General features: G+C 38.4%; 1 protein-coding gene across 6 annotated transcripts in view; it reads left to right on the top strand.

The window, feature by feature from the left end:
- PIK3CB (phosphatidylinositol-4,5-bisphosphate 3-kinase catalytic subunit beta) overlaps positions 1-22,001 on the top strand; it is a 317,999-nt gene that overhangs the window by 237,976 nt on the left and 58,022 nt on the right. For 5 of the 6 annotated variants that reach the window (XM_067538936.1, XM_067538931.1, XM_067538934.1 and 2 more), the window contains 4 exons: positions 4,177-4,400; positions 7,130-7,309; positions 9,295-9,465; positions 10,449-10,538. In XM_067538936.1, the coding sequence (XP_067395037.1) occupies positions 4,177-4,400; positions 7,130-7,309; positions 9,295-9,465; positions 10,449-10,538 (665 nt within the window). The remainder of the gene's footprint in view (positions 1-4,176; positions 4,401-7,129; positions 7,310-9,294; positions 9,466-10,448; positions 10,539-22,001) is intronic. The other variant, XM_067538937.1, reaches the window with a different exon arrangement.

Below are 22,001 nucleotides of genomic sequence, written 5' to 3'. Positions count from 1 at the left end.
GGAGAATTTATTTTGTATAATGGAGTTTCAGAGGCCAGGATATTCTGCCTCAGCCCTTATCTTCTAGAACTTCCCATTCTAAAGCAGATTATAAATGTAACTTAAAAAGAATTCTAAACACCATTATAAGACTAAGACCAGAAATTTAAAAAATTATAGTGAAGTCATTTTTGTAACCAGAATAAATAGAATTAACAAAAAACAAATGATACAGTGCATTTCTGAGCAACGATCACACACATCTGGTGAAGTCAATGCACAAGAATGAAGTTCAACAATCATGAAATGGATAAAGTCCCTTACTGCTAATTTGAAATATAATTTAACAAAAATAATAAAAATCTAAGTCACTTCTGATTAATGATAGTGGCATGACATTTACAGCCACTTAGAAAGATCAATTTTCTGCAGGTCGGATCTTTAATGGGTTCTCAGTCTTTGGCCTCCAGCTCCCAGCATGAGACATAGCACTCCCTAGCTCAAAAAAGTTTGCATTCTAAAACAGAAGACACGCAGCACAGACTTCCCTGCCTGTACTGGTCATGCTACTCCACTGTGGCTACTTCAGCCTTAGCTAGTCCCTGCTTGTCCACAATCAGGCAAGGAGTTTCCTGAATGGGCTAAAAAGAGCAGAGCTGAGAGATGAAAAAGCTGATATGGTAGTGATAATAGCTGTAGCTTCTGCCTAACCACAATCAAGAAGGAACTGGCTTGAAGTTTCTAAGGTAAAGGTAGTGGCCTTTGCTGATTAGGGATTAATAGGACAGGCCTCATGTTGAACTACTGCTGCCTCAGAAGGCCAAAAAGCTTTGGGCTAGAGGGAATTCTGCCCAATTTCACACAAGGCTCATGAGACCCATAAGTGAGAATTTCATTAGACATTTCCAAGAATTACAGGCAAATATTTTCCCCCTCCTACTACTCCATAAGTTTGGGAGGGGGAGGGTTGTTTTTTATTTTCCTTGTGGCCCACCTTGCCAGACAGGAGACTTCTAGAAACTCACACTACAAAGCTTCTATATCACATGACCTCCTGTTCCAGATAGATGTTAAAGGGTCTAGATCAGTGGTTCTTAACCTTTCCAAACTACTGTACCCCTGAAGCCTGAGTCCCACCCCCACGGGGCTGAGGCATGTAACTTAGTTTCATGGCGCCCCTGTGGCTCCAGGCAATTGCCTTTCTTGCCCCCCCCAATACCAGCTCTGCACTTGCGACCTCTCTAAAACCCCAGGTTAAGAAACACTGGTCTAGATCCAAAGATGTTCCTAACACCTGAGTTGATTTTAAAGACCTGTTTAGTTACTGTGTCCTTCTTTCTCCCTCAAAATCTAATTGGGAAGACTTAGATAAAACTCCTTTTGGAGCCTGTTGTGACTGTTCTTTAATCAAAATAAAATTGTCTTTTAGGGAAATTTTAAACTGCTGCCATACGACAAGACTGAACATAGCACTATGGCTATTGGAATTCTAAGCCCAGTGTTATCAAGTTAATGGTAGAATGTAATAGATAATTAGTAATCAAAAAAAAGTATTCTACTGTCAAGGGTGTTATGATAAGGATCCTAATAGTGTGTATAAAATTCTTGTTTTGCGTAGTTGATTTCTGATTCAGCTTGCTTAGTAAAATTTATGGTTTCTTAATAGTTGCACTGTGGACATCTTTTAACATACAATGAAAAGCTGTTAAGCTGTTTTGTAGAGGCTTAACTATGAGTGAATTGCTTTTGGCCTTTTTTAGTATAGAATTTTCATCTTTAAACACATGGTCAAATTATTCACTTGCTGATACAAATGAAGATAATAGGCACTAGTGAGGTCATATACTGCATAGCAAAACAATGGAGAATTGTTAGTCCTTTTATACAGACTGAAAGTTTTGTTTAGGTTTCAGCAGCAAATTGTCTGCTTCTTTATTCGAACTTACAATGGAGCCATTACTGACATAGCCAGTTTAATCATTCCAAAAATAGTATTCTGAAAGATTTCTTTGATTAATTATTTCAGTTTTTATGACTGTGCAAAATATTGATGTACAGAGCTAGCCATGGGCTCTTATTTTGTGCTTTGGAAAAATGATGTATTCCAATAGGAACCTGTAAGGTTAAACTCTGCCTGGTTCTCAAAAGGTACTTTAGCACAGTTTGGAGAATATTTTTTTCAGTGTGTGAGAGAAATGTGATGTTTGTATTTCCCCTTGCTTCATTAGGTATTGAAGAAGTAGAGTTGAAATCTTTCTACTTTTGGATTACATAGGTTTAGCAAAGCTATATCAATTAACTTGATCTGTGCAAATATTTAATCTTTTGATTTTGACTGGAGTATCAGATTTGTACTAATTCAAAAATCACATGAGAAATGCCAGGGTAAATTTGTCTGTTTGCCACACCATTAGCTTCTTTAAGTCACCCAGGCTATCTTTTCATCCTCTTTCTACCTCCTCCTAATTACTTGTCGTCGTCTTTGTGGGAGGGAAAACTGGTGGCCCGCAAACCCTTTCTCAATGTGTTCAAGATACATCTGGCCACACTGCTTCACCTTCCACTGCTGCATTACAGGATGGGAGGGAACAGAGAGATCAGGTGACTTAATCTTGTCCAATCTTCCTGGCCATCTTTTGGCGTCAGGGAGGAAGGCTGAGGGTATGTCTTCACTGACAGCAGCAAATTCGCTGCCGTCAGATCCATCTATCTGGATCAATAGGGTGGTCAGTGAAGACCTACTCAATTGATCCGGAAGTCGACGCATTAAAACCATCCTCTCAAGTGGCGTAGCGCTGTGTCGACGGGAACGCATTTCCCATCGGTGCAGCGCAATGAAGACGCTGCGTAGAAGAGGAGTTATGAAGTCGATGAGAGTTATGCAAGATACGCTGCATAGCTTGCGTAACTCCTGTCAACTGCTGCTGAATTTCCAAATAATTGTAGACCTGTTCTGAGAGGCTTTTGTTCCTACTGTTGAACTGAGTCCTTTCCCCAGACTATTAACATTTCTGCTTTCAAAACTTAGTTAAAAATTCTGTTAATGAGCAAGCGAAAATAGAATCCAGTTCACTCTCCAGCAACTGTACTAGTTCTGCAGGATGAACAGGAATAATGTGAAGTTAAAACTTGCTTACCAAGCAAAATAATCATATATGGATCTGAACAAAAAAATCTTAGTCCAGGAGATTTGACAATCAATCAAATTCTCTGTTATATGCTTAAAAAGCACCATTGCTTGGATTTGGCTTCAAGGGGAGGAATCTCAGTTTGGATTATTCATTTTATATATGATTTCTGAGGCAGAAAGGGCCAAGCTTTCCTATTTTCTAGAATTTTGTTTTTATTCAGAATGTATCTTTAAAGTTATTTATCTAGCTGCTGTTTGGAAAAAAAGTGTGGGGACCACGCTCTGGCAAGAAACTCTCCCTTTTTTTAGTAGCTGGACTGGAGAGCAGGGCTTCTTGCCAGGATGGTGTCCCTAGAAAACAGTGACCTCTGGTTAATAGGTGTCAGTCAAACTTTTCAAGCCCTGACTTGGTATAGTTTTAATAAGCCTCTTCATAATCAAGTAAAAACATTATGAGGTGAAGAGGAACACAAATTTAGTGTTTTAACTACTTTATTTTAGATACAGGGTTTGTTTTTTCTCCCCAGTTTTATGTATGACTATTGTTCTAGGGCAGCGGTTTTCAAAGTGTGGGTTGTGACCCCAAATAGGGTTGCACTATCAGCAGATGGGGTTGTGGCAATCCCTTCTTTGCAGAGGACATCATTTTGTTTGCAGAGCATGACCTCGAACGTGCAATGCATGCGAGGTCATGATGTATAGCGGACACCATTCTGCCTTACTAAATGGCATTCTCTGCAGAGCACGACCTTGCACACGCCATCCGTATGGGGTCACACTGTGCAGAGGACACCATTTTGTAGAGCAAAATGGCATCCTCCATGTGCTGTGACCTCCATGTAGGGTGCACAGTTATAGTGTGTTTAGAATGACATATTGCTCTTCAAGATGGCATTCTTCATGCTGTCTGGGGTCCCAGCAGGAAAGACTTCATTAAAATGGGTCATGCCGGCAGAAAGTTTAAGCAACCTTGACTGTGTGTTAACAAAGGTTTTGTGGGGGTGGAGGAGAATAGATATACAATATTTATCCAACTAAATACTCCTTGTTTAATTGATTCTTTTTAGGCCTCCATGAGTTTGATGCCTTACAGGACTCTGAAGTGAAAGAATTCCGTAGTAAAATGCGGCGAATCAGTGAAGAGAAGCTCCTGTCGGTTGTGGGCCTGTCTTGGGTTGACTGGCTAAAGCACACTTATCCACCAGAACAAGAACCCTCAATCCCAGAAAACTTTCAAGATAAATTGTATGGTGGAAATCTTGTAGTGGCCATTCATTTTGATAAATGCCAGGTAGAGTTACTAGATGCCAGAATAGAAGTTTAACATACATGTACTTTTTGATCTGGGATCACAGTTCATCTGTGAACTACACTTAATGTACTTTGCTGATGTGGTGAAAAAGAATGAGCCTGAGTACATAGCTGAGGCTGGGTAATCAGTCACAAAACAACAGCAGCCTTCTTCCATGTCCAGTTTCATAGGAATCTTCTCTCGTTCCTCCCCAACAAGGGCCTGGCCCAAGAGATCCATTTATTTGTCACTTTCAGACTAATGTACTATAATTCTTTGTATCTGAATCTCATATAAAAACATTGTGAAAATTGTATCTGGTGCAGAATGTGGCTGCCTGCCTTCTCCATAGCTTAGGTTGCTGTCAACACATCAAACTGTCATGTGGTCCCTCCATCGCCCCCCAGTCCATTACGAATGCCAGTTTAAGATCTTGGTCCTGATTCACAGAGTCATTAATAGATCAAGTCACACTTTCATACATTAGCACTATCTGGGTGTTTCTGTTTGTGCTTTGTTAGCTTTATAAAAGCAATAATCACAATTAAGTGATAAATCACAATCAAGTGATGACAATCAAAAAATAAAGACTGGAGAATGGCACCTCCTTTCAACCAGAGAGAACAAATTGAGGAATTACAGAAGTGTTATCCCCAAGATTAGCTGCCTAGAATACATGAACAAACTATGATCATCAAACTGACTTCTTGATCTAGAAAGAAACCACCTCTGTCATATTTAAATACATGTAAAATAACGCCCAAATAAGAGTCTGTAATACAGCATCAGCAGTTGTGGGGAGAGACTGTTTCACTCCCTGGCTCCCTGACATTAGTTATGGTGAGGGGACAAAAGAGGCCCTTGGGGTCTGGCAACAGCTGTAGGAAGGGAGGCTGATGTGGACCATACCATTTTGAAATTGAGAAAACATTGAATTGATTTTGACTTAGTTTATTTTGGTTATGATTTTCCATTTGAGAGGCTTGGCTTTTTATCAAGAAGTCTATATATAAATAAACCACAAGACAAAAGAATGCAAGCTAGACCACACTTTACATTTGTAAATTGCTTTTAGAATGATTACATCTTTCTAGAATATTTTTAAATAAAAACTGTGTGAGTCATTACAAATCAACTTGTGTATAACACACGTCGACAAAGTAAAGGGGAAAGGCTTCTATGGAAGAAATACATTTTCTCCTTTTTGAGAATCTTTAATTTAACCTTAACCTGTGTCTGGGATAGTCTCAGAGAAACTAATTTAGGTACAGTAACTACATACCTTTTACCCTTTTAGAACAAAAAATAGTTCAGAGCAGCGTGGGAAATATGCAGATCATCTCTGAAGTCAGTCTAAAATGTTTCACTGAAAATTGATGTTCTTCCAATATTTTGTATAGAATTGCATTAGGGTATTTGCTACTCGCCCCCCCCCCCCCCCCCCCCAAATATATATATATATATATATATATATATATATATATATATATATATATATATATTAAAAATATAATCATGCCCTAATTTTTTTAATTGCCTGCCTGTTTTTTTTCAATGCAATACTGTTCTTATAGGACGATTTGATATTGACCAAAAAGTAATGATTTTAATACACTGTTGAAGAGCATTTAATGCTATCAAATTGCATTAAATGTCTCTGTCCTATGTTGCGTCTGTTTCGCCAACCTGTTACATCCTGCATTTAAGCCATAATCCTGAAACTGACTTCATGGGTAGACTCCTGAGCTAGTGCAGAGGCAGTTGCAGGGTTGAGTCTTTGGGTCCCAATCCTACAAAGACTTATATACGTGCTTTACTTCGTTCACGATGAGCAGTGCCACTGAGAACGTGCAGGATTGGACCTTAGATTGTAACCTTTTTTGCCAGGGTCTGTCACTTGCTATTTGCCCAGAATAATGGGCACTGACCTGGTTGAACCCTCTAGGCACTGCTGCAAGAAAAATAATAATAATCAATAGCTATTTACAGGCAAGTAACATTATGATTTAAAGTATTCAAAGTCACAAATTTAAAACATATATATGTACGAATAAAATTATAGACATTTTATGTTTTCTTTATTTGGGCTTGGCTACAGCTCAAGGGCTCCCACAAACAGTGTTCTTATATTATAGATCCCTTTATGGTAAAATTTAAAAATAAAAAATCACAAATAGAAAACACTAAAATGCTGATTGTGTATTCGGCTTTGGTAGACTAATATTTCTACTTAAACTTTTGGGATCTTAAAAGTTGTCTTGATGACAGTTAGGTTAGGAGATAACCAACTCATAGCTTGTCGGATGGTTGCTGTTTCACTCACAATAGTTATGTACAGATTAACCATAACTACCTTAATGATGGTGTTAAAAATGGGTGTTCATAATTTTTTTCACTTTTGTTGCAAGTGCAGATATGAAATCTAGATATGCGCCAAAAGGAGGCTATCTGTATATCCGAAGTAACCTTTTCTTGAGCGAATATATTCACAGAGATGAAAGAACTTAAAATTGTAATAATAAAACTTACACACTAGCCTTGTCAGGTTATATGAATCCAAGCTATGACAGATACTTTCTAGACATTTATCAATATAACTAATATCCGCTCCACCTGAAATATATTGTGAAAAATTCTTAAAAGCACCAAAGTGAAACTTGATTCTTTTCCCTAATTTTAATGCATTTCTATGAAAAGTTGTGTTAAATAGTCTCTCTTTATTTTATTAGGATGTATTTAGTTTTCAAGTGTCTCCTAACATAAATCCTATCAAGCTGAATGAATTGGCAATCCGAAAACGTTTGACTATCCATGGAAAGGAAGATGAAGTTGATCCTTCTGACTATGTGTTGCAAATTAGTGGAAGACTGGAATATGTCTTTGGTGACCGCCCATTAATTCAGTTCCAGGTATTCACATTTTTTTAATTAAAAATTTAGGACATAAGTAGTTTTTTATTTGAAACAAAGAAAATTAATTTACAATTATGCTGGAGGAACTTCTGGTGGAAGAATTAACAATTTCAGAACCACTGGGTTATTTATTTTAGAAGTGGTGTTGACCACAAAAATAAATTGTTTCAGTGAAAATTTCGTAAGGATTATCATGCTGAGAAGTAGAATGTATTTACCACACAAAGCTATTTTATCTTGCTTATTAGAACCAAGTTAGTATTATGTCATGATTCAGAAAATAAGGACAACACTGGAATATTAAAAAATAAGGCTAACTGCTGATTTTCTTTTCCCTCCATAATCACACTAGTTCAGATTGAAGTGTTGTCATGAGCTTAGAAATTTTTTTGTCAGGTTGTCTCAACTTTAAATTATTGACATAATGAGCCAGATATCAGATTTGCTGTTAATCAGTAAAGCCCCATTGACTTTAACAGAGCTATGCAAGTTTACAACAGTTGAGAATTTGGCACATTTATGTTTAATACATATATAATTATAAATATAAATCTTTTTGTTTGTCAGGTGACAATACCTCTCAAATAATTCATGCCAAAGGCTCTTTTTCTTGCTGTAAAACAATAGTATATCTGCAATGCTGGTTCATTCCATTTAGGTGCTTTCTCTGCAGCTCTAATGACAATGAGATAAGTTTCAAATTGGTACTTAAACTAATGCCCTTTTTCTATGAAGTTTCCTTCCAAAAGCAATTAATTTTGAGGAGATAATTGCTCCAAATTTGGTTTTGATATACCTTGTAACACCAGATAATACTTAGAAAACACAGGAGTGTCAGTTTTATCATGAGAGAAAGTATACATTTTATTGATGGCATGGGCACCAGGCTCCATTTAAGTCTTCTCAGACTTCTGGAGCATTTGGTTCATACAGGCATGCTCATGTATTAGTATGAGTTAGTTACTCCTGTAATAATTAAATACTGCATTTGTGTGTAAGAATCATGACAGAAATATATGAAGGTGTTAAGCCTGTGAAGGTTTATTTAGGGGACTTGAATTTCCAGTATTACAGTTAGACATGCTGAAAATCATACCTCCTGTGGTGGTGTGACAAGGTCAATTCATCCTTCTACTGTGGCTATCGTCATTTATTGAGTAGGTCTTCCAGATGAGTCCTATAAGAGTCCTCTGGACTCTCCAGTTTGTCCATATCTTTCTTAAAGTGTGGTGCCCAAAACTGCACACAAGACTCTAGCTGATGCCTCACCAGTGCCAAGTAGAGCAGAACAAATACCTCCTGTGTCTTAACTTATAGCACTCCTGTTTATACACCCCAGAATTGTTAGCCTTCTTTGAAACTGCATCATGTTGGTGGCCCATAATCAATTTGTGATCTACTATAACCCAGGTCCTTTTCGGAAGTATTCCGGTTATTCCTCATTTTGTATTTGTGCATTTGATTTTTCCTTCCTAAGTGAACTACCTTGGGGTTGTCTTTATTGAATTTCATCTTGTTGATTTCGGACCAACTCTCCAGTTTATTAAGGGCCTTTGGAATCCTGATCCTGTCTTCCAAAGTGCTTGCAGACCCTCCTAGCTTAGTGTCATCTAAAAATTTTATGAGCACACTCTGTGTCATTATCCAAGTTATAATTTTAAAATATTGAACTAGGAAAAGTCTCTGCGGGACCCCACTGGATATGTTCTCTGTTTGGTTACAAATTATTGATAACTACTCTTTGAGAATATTTTTTCAATCAGCTGTGCACCCCCCCTTATGGTTATTTCATGTAGACCAGATTTCCCTAGTTTATGAGAATGTCATGTGGGACTGTGTCAAAAGTTTTACTAAAATCATCTTAATTTAGTTTTCTTAATTATCTGAAGCTCTTGAGTCAAATTTAGCACGAGCTAAAATGGTTTTAAATAAAGAGCAGAATTATTATCAGTTTGTAACAACTATTTTCTCTCTGGTTTCAGTATATCCGTAACTGTGTGATAAACAGGACTCTTCCTCACCTGACACTGGTTGAGTGTTGCAGCATAAAGAAAATGTGTGAACAGGAAATGATTGCCATAGAAGCTGCCATAGACCGAAAATCATCCAACCTTCCTCTTCCTCTGCCACCAAAAAAAACACGAACAGTTACTGTAAGTTGATTTGGAGAACATTTACCAACAAAGAGGGACATACCATCTTGTGGAATATAAGATACACCACTGATGAGACTTTCTCTTTTCTTTGTTTGTTTTTTCCTCTCATTCTTCTTTTCCAAGAGTCTCCTAATGTTCCTCAAGATGTTATATCAGGGGTAAGAGGCCTTGGAGCCTTTACCCTGTCCTTTCCATTTTGATTCTTTTACTTTCTTCCAAAACAATGCCCCTTTTCCACTACTACTGACTCTATCTACTTTTTACTTCAAGCCAAAAGAGCAGGTGATTACTTGTAACTAAGCAATGGAATATGAGGGAACAATTAAATCCCCAGTTTCAGCTGCATGATTACTCTCCACCAGCTGCAGTCCTGGGTCTGCTTCTTAATCCAGATTTGCTGAACTGTGTTGCCACTTCAATAAACTTTGAGACATTTTTACTAACTCTTGATATCATGTCTGACAACTGGATTTTTAAAAATGTTATCAGTTTGTATTAATTAAACTGATATCATCAGAATGTGATTGTAATTTTTAGAAGTGTGATTCCGGGGAACAAGGAGAGACTTTGTTCAGTGATACAGTAGGTAGTTATTGCGAATTTTTGTTTTTAAACAGCTTTTATGTTTGCAAGATGATTAGGGTTGAAACTTACAGGAAGTAACACTATTGTGAATTGTCAACAGCTAGTACTGAATGTATTTTGCCTCCATCACATCAGGCATATTTTAGTCCCAATATGTGGTGTATATGGGTTATTTTCTCTCTGTCTCCCTCAGGGCATCTGAAATGGTCTTGTGGTTATCATAGGTGAACTTTTCTTCATTCATTTAAAAAAAAAAAATTCATTATTTTAAATATTTAATCATGCATTTTTACCTTTATCCATGAATACTGCAAAAATATTTAATACATACAATTTAGTGATCTAGTATTTTATTTTAAAAAAAAAAGACTTCCACCTTTCTGTTTCCCTTGCAGCAGCTGACACAGAGTGTATGGGATATTAGCAACCCTTTCAAGATTATGCTGTTAAAGGGTAATAAGTTGAACACAGAAGAAACTGCCAAAGTAAGTAGTATAGAGCCTAGCATCAGGAGACGTTCTCCTGACTGATCATTTTAATGATTTGCGTAGTGTTTACTGAATGTCAGCTTGTAAAGGCTCCAGTTCAGCAAGGGCCGTAAGCAGTAGGCTTAACTTTAAGCACATGAATAGTCCCAGTTGCGCTACGTACCTGCCTAAAGTAAGACGTGCTCTATGCCTTGCTGAAAATGAGAGACAAGTTAGACAAATGATTTTCTAAGGTTTGGTGTGATCTTGGCACAAAAGGCATTCATTCAGATTGAGCTATTGTGATGTAGACATGTATGCCTGATAAACTATATCATATATTAAATATGAAAGCACTTTTAGTTCAATACTAGATATATAGTGTTTTATGTAATTCTGATTAAACTTCATCTTATGAGGCTAAAGGTCTAGATCACATGTTGCTGTGCAATCTATCCTGTTTTTAATTTTCTAAACATACCGAATATAGAAAAAATTGCAACAGCACTTCTGGTAAAAATGTAGATGGCTACATCACAGACCACAAGTTGTTAACACAGAGGAATTTATTGCACAGTCCCACACAATTACATAAAGACCTTACAAAGCTTTTTGCCTCTGAAATGAACAGCATGAATTTTCCTAATTTGTTTGGCTGACAATTAAATAAAGAATAGTCATGTAGACTGAGGCCTGGTAGACACTGTATTATTTACATTGCCTGTTGACTGTCAGCCTGGCGTGGGGCTCACAGCTGGAGCCCTCCCCCGCCCCTGAGCTGTCAACTTCAGGGCAGTGGGACTCCAGCTGTCTGTGCTCCATAATGGCCCACTTCAGGTGGTGGAAGCAACCCTGGTGAGGACACGCACCGCTGACAGAAGGACCATAGTGTGCACATGAACCATTGCTTTAATTACTGTGATGTCTGTACATCAACTTAACTTAAGTTGACTTAATTTTGTAGTGTAGACAAGGCCTAAAAAACAAGGCACCAGTTAGCCCCTGGTGTTTACTGGTGTGATGCTAAATTCAGAAAACCCAGTGCCAATAATTTTGAAAACGAATCTAGACTACTGATTATTTTAATACATCAAAAAGTTAAGTCACACTTCTATAGAGTGAAATGAGGCTACAGATGGGAATGGGTATTTGCATGTAATAGATTAGAAAGTCCGTTTTCTTGTAATCTTGTATAACATGGAATTTGAGAACACATAATCGTTTTAACAGCATCACAGTTTGAAGTGAGAGAATGCTAATTCCAAAAATGGCAAAGCCATAGGATGAGTCATCACATTCATAAAAAATGAGCTATGGTATTTTTGGCAGATTTTTGACTTTTTCTAGCAGCATGCTGAATCATGTGTTTGTGAGACAAAGACCTAATATGTCTGTCCCCTAATATTGGCACTTCACAGAGACCAAAATGGCAGCATAGATGATAGGTACTGCTTAGACGATCCTGGAAATGTCAAATTCTTCATGTATCCATAAAACAAACAGTACGTGCAGTAGCAGTGCAAGTTGTTACACATTGCCCTGCTTTGTGCTTCCTCACTGTTAAGGGCAGACACTGTTGAGAGGACAGTTGAGTCTCCGTGGGCCTGATCCTAAGGTTGTTAGTCAATTTTAATATTTCTACTGACTTCAGTGGGCTATGGATTAGGCCTTCTATCCATTCGTTCCTTGGCCATTTTGCTGAATTACCAACAAAGTTCATGGTGTTTTCTGATGTGATTCAAGCTTGGAAGCAATCAAGGGCTCTACCAAATTCCTGATCCATTTTGGTCAATTTCATGGCCAGGGTTTTTTTTCAAACTAGTCAATTTCACATTTTCAGATGTTTACATCTGAAATTTCTCCTTGTTGTAACCATGGGCATCCAGACTCAAAAGGTGGTCAGGTCACTAGGTGATGGTGGTGGAGCCACAAGTCTTTGTAGGGGATTGTGAGATTGCCACCCTTATTTCTGCCCGGCTGCTGGCAGAGGTGGTGCCTTCAGAGCTGGGCAACCAGAGAGAGAGGCTGCTTGCCAGGCATCCAGTTCTAAAGCTAGCAGCAGCAGTGCAAAAGTGAGGGTCGCAGGGTATGGCGGGAGAGGGTTTACCATATGTCCGGTTTTCCCGGCTGTCTGCCACCCAAGTGGGGGCTGACAGCCGGACTGCAGAGTTTCCTGCAGCCGGGGGAAGTTCCCAGAGGTGAGTCTGACCAGCTCTGTGTGTGGCCCCTGCAGGGGAAGAGTAGTCCCATCCCTCCCCATCCCTGGCCAGGACTAGCAGCTGGACCTCTGTGCAGGGTAATAGCCCCTAGTTGGACGACAGTTTCACAGGAAAGATCAGATTTCACAGTCCCTGATGTGTGTTTCATGGCCATGAATTTAGTAGGTCCTTAATGATAACTTTTATTTTTTACTGATCTGAGCTGGATTAAAACTGATGATGTAGAAGTGGCAATCTGATTATTTCACTCTTCCATCTAGCCCCCTAGTTTCATGGACATAACATTCACAATCACCTGACTTCCTGCTGTCTCTTCCTGGTGCACACTAACTACACTGTTAAAGTGTATGGTACTATGGTACAAAGGAGTAAGATTTAGAGGTCTAAAATTAGACTCCAAGCCTTTATTTTCACTGAGAACAGAGAACATATAAATAAGAATGAACAAAAAAGTTAAATAAAATAAACATACATGCCAAAAAGCATCCAAGTTTCTTTATATTGCTATCAAACTTCAGTGGAACTTTTACTTAAATTAACAAGGTATTTTACCCAAAAGGGCATAAGTAAAGGAAAAGTCAATGAAGCATATCAACATCTCAGCTGAAGTATAAGAAAAGAAAGCTTCTATGTTGAACTATGTAGTAGTACAATAATATCAAATTGCATAACCCTACTAACAATCTCAGACTATAGAAGTTAAAAAATTCACTTAGATTTCATCTACTCTTTTATGAATTAGCAGCAAATTAAGACACATTAGTTATAATCAGTTTCCTGTAAAATAGACTCAGATCAATAAAGAAACTAATTTCTCAAGAAGGTTATACTTATAATAAATCTCAAAATAGTTTCATAAAGGGCCATCCAGTAAATTCAGAGCCATTCTAAATGGCTCTGAATCAAGCATTTGTTCTCAACCAATGTTCTCATGTCAATTCAATTTTTTTTAAAGGAAATGCAGTGTAATATAAAAGATATTATCACTATGTCTAATTACAGAGAAAAGTAAATCACTTAAAAAAAGTCTTAATCATAATAAAAAAGAATACTTAGCAAAGAGGAAGCTGCTATCTTGATAATATGATAGTGTAGGTTAGGACAGAGAATGCAGTTTGCCATTTTCTCAGAGCTGTATATTCCTTAGTTTTTATTTTTTCCCCAATATCTTTGAAAATCTTCTGCCTTTTCATATGCATTCATATGGGAATCTGCTGTTTCACTGAAATTATCACTCTGGACTTATACTGGGCAGTACAGTAGAACCTCAGAGTTATGAACACCAGGGTTATGAACTGACCAGTCAACGACACACCTCATTTGGAACCGGAAGTAAGTAATCAGGCAGCTGCAGAGACAGGAAAAAAAAAGCAAATAAAAAAGCAAATACAGTACAGTACTTTGTGTTAAAAGTAAACTATTAAAAAAATAAAGGGAAAGCAGCATTTTTCTTTTGTATAGTATTGTTTTAGAGATGTATTAAGTCAATGTTCAGTTGTAGACTTTTGAAAGAACAACCGTATCATTTTGTTCAGTTACAAACAACCTCCATTCCTGAGGTGTTCGTAACCTTGAGGTTCTGCTGCATCATTAAAATGGCAGAATTCACTGAGACTATTCACAGCATGCGTTTAGTGATACTGAAGTAGAAACAGGATTTTCTAAAAACTGTTTTTGAAATTCACTTTGTCTCCATTTACCCCCAGAAACTTTTACTAAAGATATGTGTTTTTCTTTAACATATGCAGTAGAATTCAGTATTTCCTTTTTAAATTATTAAAAACAATTTTTCTACCCCTCCACCTGGTTATCAAAGCTAAATAACTATGGAAGACTCCCATTGAAGCCATTTGAAGTTTTGCTCAATAAAAACTACAGATGTTGATCATCGGTAACTGTTTGACTTCCTTTAAAATAAAGGCATTGTCTACATCTTGTGTGTTCTGTGGTGAAAAGCTTTCAAAATTTCACTGAGAAACCTAAGCAAAAATGTTGTTTTAATTTATGCTGTTCTCCTTCACCATAGTATCTGAGCGTCTTGCATGCACAATGAATATCAATAGTTAATTCCCTTGTCGACATCATGCAGTCTGTCTCTTCTTCTATTTTAGGTTTAAATATAGGGGTTTTTTTAAAGCTAAAAATAAGAGTTTCTGTTTAAAAAATAAACCTAACTAATTTACAACTACTCACTGTCCAATTTCTCGATCTTATTTTTAGTTTGATTCATGTTATATATCACTGGAGTACTCTAGATATGACATAGTGCATCATAAAATATCATAGTCCTCATAATTGGCTGAAAATTTTAGAAAACCACTTTCTACATTTTAATTATGGAGCTTTATGCAAAACCAATTTCCCATTTCTTCATTCTTAAGATGAGTCACTAGTGAATCTCGAACAATTCGATGATAGATGCTAATAAAATCCTCAGAGCTTCTATGCTTATCTGAACTTTTTTGGGGCTTGGGCTGAGAACTGTTGGAAAAAGAGGTAAGATTCTCTTGTGAAATTTCTGGTACTTACTCATTTTGGCATGAACACAAATACTATGAAAACAGCTTCTAAGTTGCCTTGAAATAGATTGGTTCTGTGCTTCTAATGGATGACTGAAATACACACTTATCTGAAATTTTGATCTTTTGTTATAACGGAATGCATCCTGAACTTTCTGATAATTCCACAGTGATCCTAGGTATTGTCTTATCACACATGAAGGAGAGAGAGCTCCCTAGTGTGGCTGTTCCAGTAGCTCTGCTGTTGCTGATTCATGCATGTGTGCACAATATTTTATTACATTTAATTTCTCTTTCATCACCTAGCCTACTACAAAGTTTAGATTAAATGAATCTGAACATGCTAAAAATACATTTGACTCATTGTGAGCTTGCTGGACAGAAGTCCAGATTTTAAAAAGAGAAAAAATCTGACTTCTGTAATTTTGGATTATTTATTTTTTCATGACTTTAATATAACAAATTGTCACAATCTTTTCCACTAATACAGATTTGGGGGTACAAGTCTATATCTTCAGTTTAAATGCTAGAAAAAAAGGAAGACACTTGGCCAAATTTTAAGATCTTCTTCCTTTTCTAGGCTCAGCCTGTGACCTCTGTTTGGGGTCAGCCATGTTGGTTAAGTAATGCAAAGTTTTTTTTATAGTTGATGACTCATTTTTCAATTTCGTCCTTGAGGTTCCAGTTCTTTAATTAGATTAATCCAGATTTGGACTGAAACTGTGACAGTAGTTTCATGACCCCACTGTATTCCATAAATTCTTATACCACTCTTATCACTGTAGAATCTGAATGCTTTCCGATAATGTTCTAAGTAATATCCATCACATGTGATGGATCTCTTTCTTCCTAGAGCAAAAACTGTGTGTTCTGTGCAAGGATTTGTTTTTTGTAAGGTTTTGTTTGAGATTTTTTTTTAAAAAATGTGTACACTCCTGTGTGTTGAAAGAGACAGTGAGGTCGAAGGCTTGCACTTGGAGCACAAGGTATTGTGGGTTGTAATGATCCTTAATTCCTGTGGGAGTTCATTCCACAGTCTCCAACCAGCCCCTGAGAATGCGGTCTCCACAATGTTCCATTATGGCTGAGGAGGTGAGTTGTTGACCATGGTTCTCATCTCAGAGCTTAGGTGATCTTTTAGGTACATATGCCCAAGCTATTAAGCACCTTGAAGATAAGGACAGAGACCTTGAACTTGAAGGAGATAGCACTGTGGCTGCAAACTCCTCTGCCCACTTAACCTCTGTCTTGTTGAGGTATAGCTTTAATCAGTTGCTATTTATCATAGCTGATCTTGTCCGAAAACTGGGCAGTTTGGTGGTAGTGTGGTAAAATCATATGTGGTAAAGGATAAAGTAGAGCTGTGTGTCCTCTGCATATTGTTGGGTCTTGAGTGCATATATTCATACCAGTTTACCTAGTGGCTTCATGCTGATGTTGAATAGGACCAGAAAGCGTTGATTCTTGTGGGAATGCACAAATGAAAGGTCTAGTGGTGGAAGTGCTGTTTCCCTTCAGTTGGATGTGCTTGTCCAAGTCTTACAACCCATAACCCCTGCTACCCCTCTCTGGTGGGACAGCAATATCTTGTGGCTGACAGTGTTGAAAGCTGCAAAGAGGACCAGGAGAATGAGAATGGATGTCTGGCAAACATCCACTGACAGCAGGAGACCTGTGTCAATCCCTTATTATGACCTGAATCCAGATTAAGCATGCATATTAACTTCAATTAGACAAGCTCGTAATTGGCCATTGGCTAGTTTCTCTGAACTTGCATGGGAACTGATTTGATACTAAGCAATTGTGGCTATAACCATTGTATACAGGATTTATTTCTTCAGTGTCAGTCAACCATTCAGTATTTAAGGAGGAAGAAGAGATTCTTGCCTTCAGTGAGGCATTGGCTGTTTTGGTCATGAGTCACACCAACTGTTCACAATTGTCTTTCACGAGCCCGAAAGGATGTGGAGCAGATTCACAGGTCTTGGGTTGAGGCTTCTTTAGGGTGTCCAATACTTGTTGAGGAGTAAATGTACTGAACTCCAGGAATAATCTGTCAGTTCATGTTGAAACCTTCAGATCCTTTTTTTAAATTCAGTGCCTCTCTGTAGAATTTATTTTTATCTAAAATGTCTACTAGGTTTTGAACAAAGTCCCCCCTTGTGCTTAGAACAAATTTCAACAGCTATCTCTGATGTTTGCATCCAGTTGCTTTTTTCCCTAAGCATTCCACTGAGTGCCATTGGGAAGTTGAGATGTAAATTCATCTTTTTATCTCAGCTAACAAGGAGGCTGAAAATGGTCGCAGTAGAGTTTTTGAACATCAGTCATGTACTTTTGGACTATATTCAGTTTTCCTCTCATAAGGGTTTAAACACCCATATGTAAGCAGCTTAAATGGTGATACTAGTCATACTTTTCTCTGCATAAATCTAGGATACCATCTTCACAACTTGGACACAATATTCTGTAGTTCTCTCTGCACATGTAGTATCCCACCCCCATGCATGGACTCACTTGCTCCCCTGGCCAAATACCTCCCAGGGACCCTCCCCTCACGCTGGATAGCGTCCCCCTCTCCCCACATACCCCCCTGCAACCCTCAAGTCCCACACTTCCAGCCCCTCCTACGGGGCCACAGCTCATTATGCTGCTGCCACCCCCTGATCCCCGATCACTCCCCAACCCCTCCCACTGCATACCATCCCTGGATATTGTATTACTGTGCCTTGTAAACCGTGACCGTTGCTTTTTTGTGTTTTGCTTAAACATTTTCTAATAAAACGTTTAAATCTGTTAAATAGGAATGTATTTTCTCTGTATTATTGGGTCATTTCTCAGCTTCAACTAACCATTTTGTCTTAATGTCAAGATTGATTTTTTTTTTTAAGTTCCTTTATTTTTTTTCTGCAGTTTTTCACTTGACTATCTAGTAGTGGAAATCTGTCTTGAATATAACAATGCTGAATTCTTTCAATTTTTTTAATAAAAATTCTTATTTTGCGCTATATTGAAGACAATATTATTCATATAAAAGAAGGCAGCAACTAAAGCTTGAGGTTTGACTTACAGTTGTTTTATCATGCTGATTGATCTTGCCAGTTTATGGGTGTCAAAGAGGAACAGAGGAATTGTCTATACAGCAAAGAAAAACCCATGGCTGGCCTGTGCCAGTCGACTTAGGCTCACGGGGCAGGGGTCGCAGGGCAGTTTCATTGCTGTGTAGACTTCCAGGCTCCTGCCTGATAACTGGTGATTTATGATGACAATAATAGCATTGAAAATGTTCACTTTTCAGGATCATCAGACTTATCAGTGTCCTTTCCTTACATTTCTGTGGACAAAGTTTCGTTGAGTAGCATGCTTGAGCTTGAAGAATCCAAAGAAACCAATTTCTGCACTTGATGAACATGACGCCTTTCTGTCTTGGGACTTAACTCTTGACTGTAAATTTTACATTTGGAAGAACAATATATTTTCATTCCTCAGTCTGTCTGTTTGTTTGTTTCCTACCATTCCCTTCAGCATTAGGCATGGTGAGTCAGATGAATTCATATGCTGATGTTGAGTGATTGCCAAACACTAATCTTCCATTTGCAGAATGGATGTATTTTACCTGAGAAAGGATCTAGTGGATTCAGCACTGTAAAGATTGACAGATAAGATCAACTAGAGTGTGTTATTTAAAACCAGTTAGCAGGTGCCATATTGTCATCCTCAGAGGTCTAGAGTCTAACAAAACAAACCTAATAATTCACAACAATCTCCAACCTCCAATGACATTTGATTCCACCAGTTAACCTTGATCCTTTCTCAAATTACCAATGGATCCACCTGTTCTCCTTCAGAGTGACACAGAAGGGGGGGGGGGGGGGAGGGGAAGAAATTGGAAAGAACAAAAACTCTTTCTCCCCCGAAAAAATGGCATTTGCACAATCATGCCTGCTACTTCACATAGGGTATGTCTTCACTGACAGCAGCAAATTCACCGCCATCAGATGGATTTATCTGGATTGACTGAGCAGCAGTGAAGACCCGCTCAATCGATCGGGAAGTCAGTTCAATAAAACCACCTCCAAAAAAAGCATAGCACTGCACTGATGGGTACTCATTTCCCGTCAGCACAGCATAGTGGAGATGCAGTGCAGAAGAGGAGTTAGGAAGTCGACGTAAGTTATGCAAGCTATTTTACGTAGCTTGCGTAACTCCCATTGACTGCTGCCAAATTTCTCCGTACGTATAGACCAGGCCTTAGATGTTGAATAGGATTGGAAAGATGATGTATCCCTGGGAGACTCTGTAAGTGAGGTCTCTAGCACTGGAGAGCCAATCATTAATGCCCTACGTCTATTTTTAACCAAATAATTGAAGCCATCTCAGTACAATTCCCCTAGCCCCTGCCATGTGTCTGAGTTGGGACAGCAGAGTTCCGTGGCTAACCATATTGAATGTTTAGCTGTCATTTGTTTTACCTGCTTTTCTTTACTGCCTAGAAGTAAGGAATTACTAGAAATCTCACCAAGCAGCTTTAAGATTTCCTTTTCAGTGCTGTAGAACATAACCCCAGTGTAGCTGCATCTGTGTTGACAGAAGAACACTTCTTTCGGCCTAGTTATCATCACTCAGGCAGGTGATGTTCCTACAACAATAGAAAACCCCCCTCCATCGATGCAGGCTGCATCTACGCTACTAGGTTACACTGGCATAGCTATGGTACCCTAGCTATTCTGCTATAGTTGCTTTTGCTCTCACCCAAAATTCAAAAGAGAACCAGTTTTTATAAGTTCAAAAGTTTGATTTAAAAATAGTTGTATTTCTGTTTACATGCAACTGCTGCAGAGGAAGTGGCATAATACTGTCGGGAGAGGCTGTTATCCTGGCATTTCTTTCTGGACCAGAAATAAGAAATTATCAGAAATCTCACTGGGGAACCTTAAGATTTCCTTCACAGTTTTACAGACCTGAATAGTTTGGATAAGCATTTAAACTTCTTGAAGTTCACTCAAGTCATCACTACCTTATGCTTTTAATTCTGTCTAGAACTGAATTATAAATCCACATAGATATTTTTGCTTTTTTTCTAAAGCGTTTTTAAGGTGACAGTTTCAATGAGAATATATAAGTTTTTTTAGAATAAAAAGGGGGAAAACACCCTTCTCTGAGATAAGTACAAAATCTGGATACAAAATAGTAGAGTTTTTTCTTTAGCATGTGGACTTTGTATAGAACAAAAGGCTTACCTTGAATTCATGTAGAAAATAGAAAACAAGGTTAGCAGGTTGGACATGAAGCCTTTTCCAGGAAATATTTTAAAGGGAAGTGAAGTCAATGAAGCTTTCACAAACTAACTTTTTCTCACTATGGTTCATTGTTGAATAAGGCTGAAACATCTCATAGTTGAAATGTTTTTGCTAAATTTGTCAGCTTGAATTTAAGATGACATTTTCACCAATAGATAGGCCTTACCATATTTCAGGTTACCGAAAAGAGGACACTGGTGGAGGGAGGGGGAAGAAGAGGGGGAACTGAGGAGGTACAGTTGAAGGTGCTGGAGGGGGTACCTGTGGCAGGGATACTCACTGAAGGTGGGGAACAGTGTCACTTCCTGTCACATTGGCAGGGCAGTTGGCGCAAACCCAGGAGGATGCAGCAACAACCATCATTCAGCGCCACCCTTTGGGATCTGTTCCTGAGCACTGAGAGTCGAGGCCTGGGTGGGCATCTGTGGCTTGCAGGGGAACGGACCAATCAGCTGCAGATGTAGGGGCAGGACCAGTCAGGGCTCTTTCTGTGATGTAGCTTGTCTGATCTTCAAAAACCTAGGACATTGTCTGTTGTTTTTAAAATATCTGCCGTCCCCCTGTCTGTCCCTCCCCCCCTGCCGGACAGAGAAAGGATGCTCAAAAAGAGGCTTTGTTTGGGAAAACCCAGATATGTGGTAACTCTACAAACAAACAGGTTTTTACTGTTCCTATTAAATAAAAACTGTAGGATTATGCTTCTCTTCCACAGTATTTTTGTTTTACATTTTCTTACACATTATTAGCTCAAAAAAGAAGCAGCTATAAAATACTGTCAGCACTTTTCTTCACATAACTAAATACATAAGCTTTATCACTACAAATTCAGCTTCATACTTATTCTCCCAACGCTAGGTATGCATGAGCACCAACAGTAATAGGCCAAAAGTGAAGTAATTTTTTTCAGGATTTGATTTAGTTTCCTGTGCAGTGTATGCTTTTAGGTTAATAAATACTCTGTGTGTGCTTAATAGACCTGGCCAGGATATGGAAATCCCTTCCTGCAAAAAAAAAAAATTAAAAAAAAAATCAGTTTTTTAAATGAAAATGTAATTCTAAATCAGGACAGAACATCAAAATGCAAAATTTCTCACTGGAATGGGTTTTGGTTGCCTGTATGGAAGGCCTGTTTCACTTGTCAATTTCACAAGAGCCTGGCTGTCAGAGAGGCAGAGAGCCTCAGTGCTCAGCCTCCCTTCCCCGCTCCAGAGGCAGAGAAGTTGAGCACTGAGTTCTCTGCCTCTGTGGCATCAGAACTGGGAGGGAGGTGGGAAGGTTGAGTACCCAAACTCTCTGCTTTTCCAGCCCCAGAGCTGAGGGGAAGCTGTGATGCAGAAAGCCATGGTGCTTGGCCTTAGCTCTCGGGGAAAGCTTTTTTCAGTTTCAGTGTCAGAAAATGAAATAAGAACCTTCTAGGAGGACAACAGGTAAGCTGTCATTTTG

Source organism: Emydura macquarii, unplaced genomic scaffold, assembly GCF_026122565.2.
Source record: "Emydura macquarii macquarii isolate MOO-44397 ecotype Brisbane River unplaced genomic scaffold, CSIRO-AGI_Emac_v2 contig_499, whole genome shotgun sequence".
Lineage (NCBI taxonomy): Eukaryota > Metazoa > Chordata > Testudines > Chelidae > Emydura > Emydura macquarii.
The sequence above is the reverse complement of the archived record's forward strand: the minus strand, read 5'-3'. Positions and strand labels throughout refer to the sequence as shown.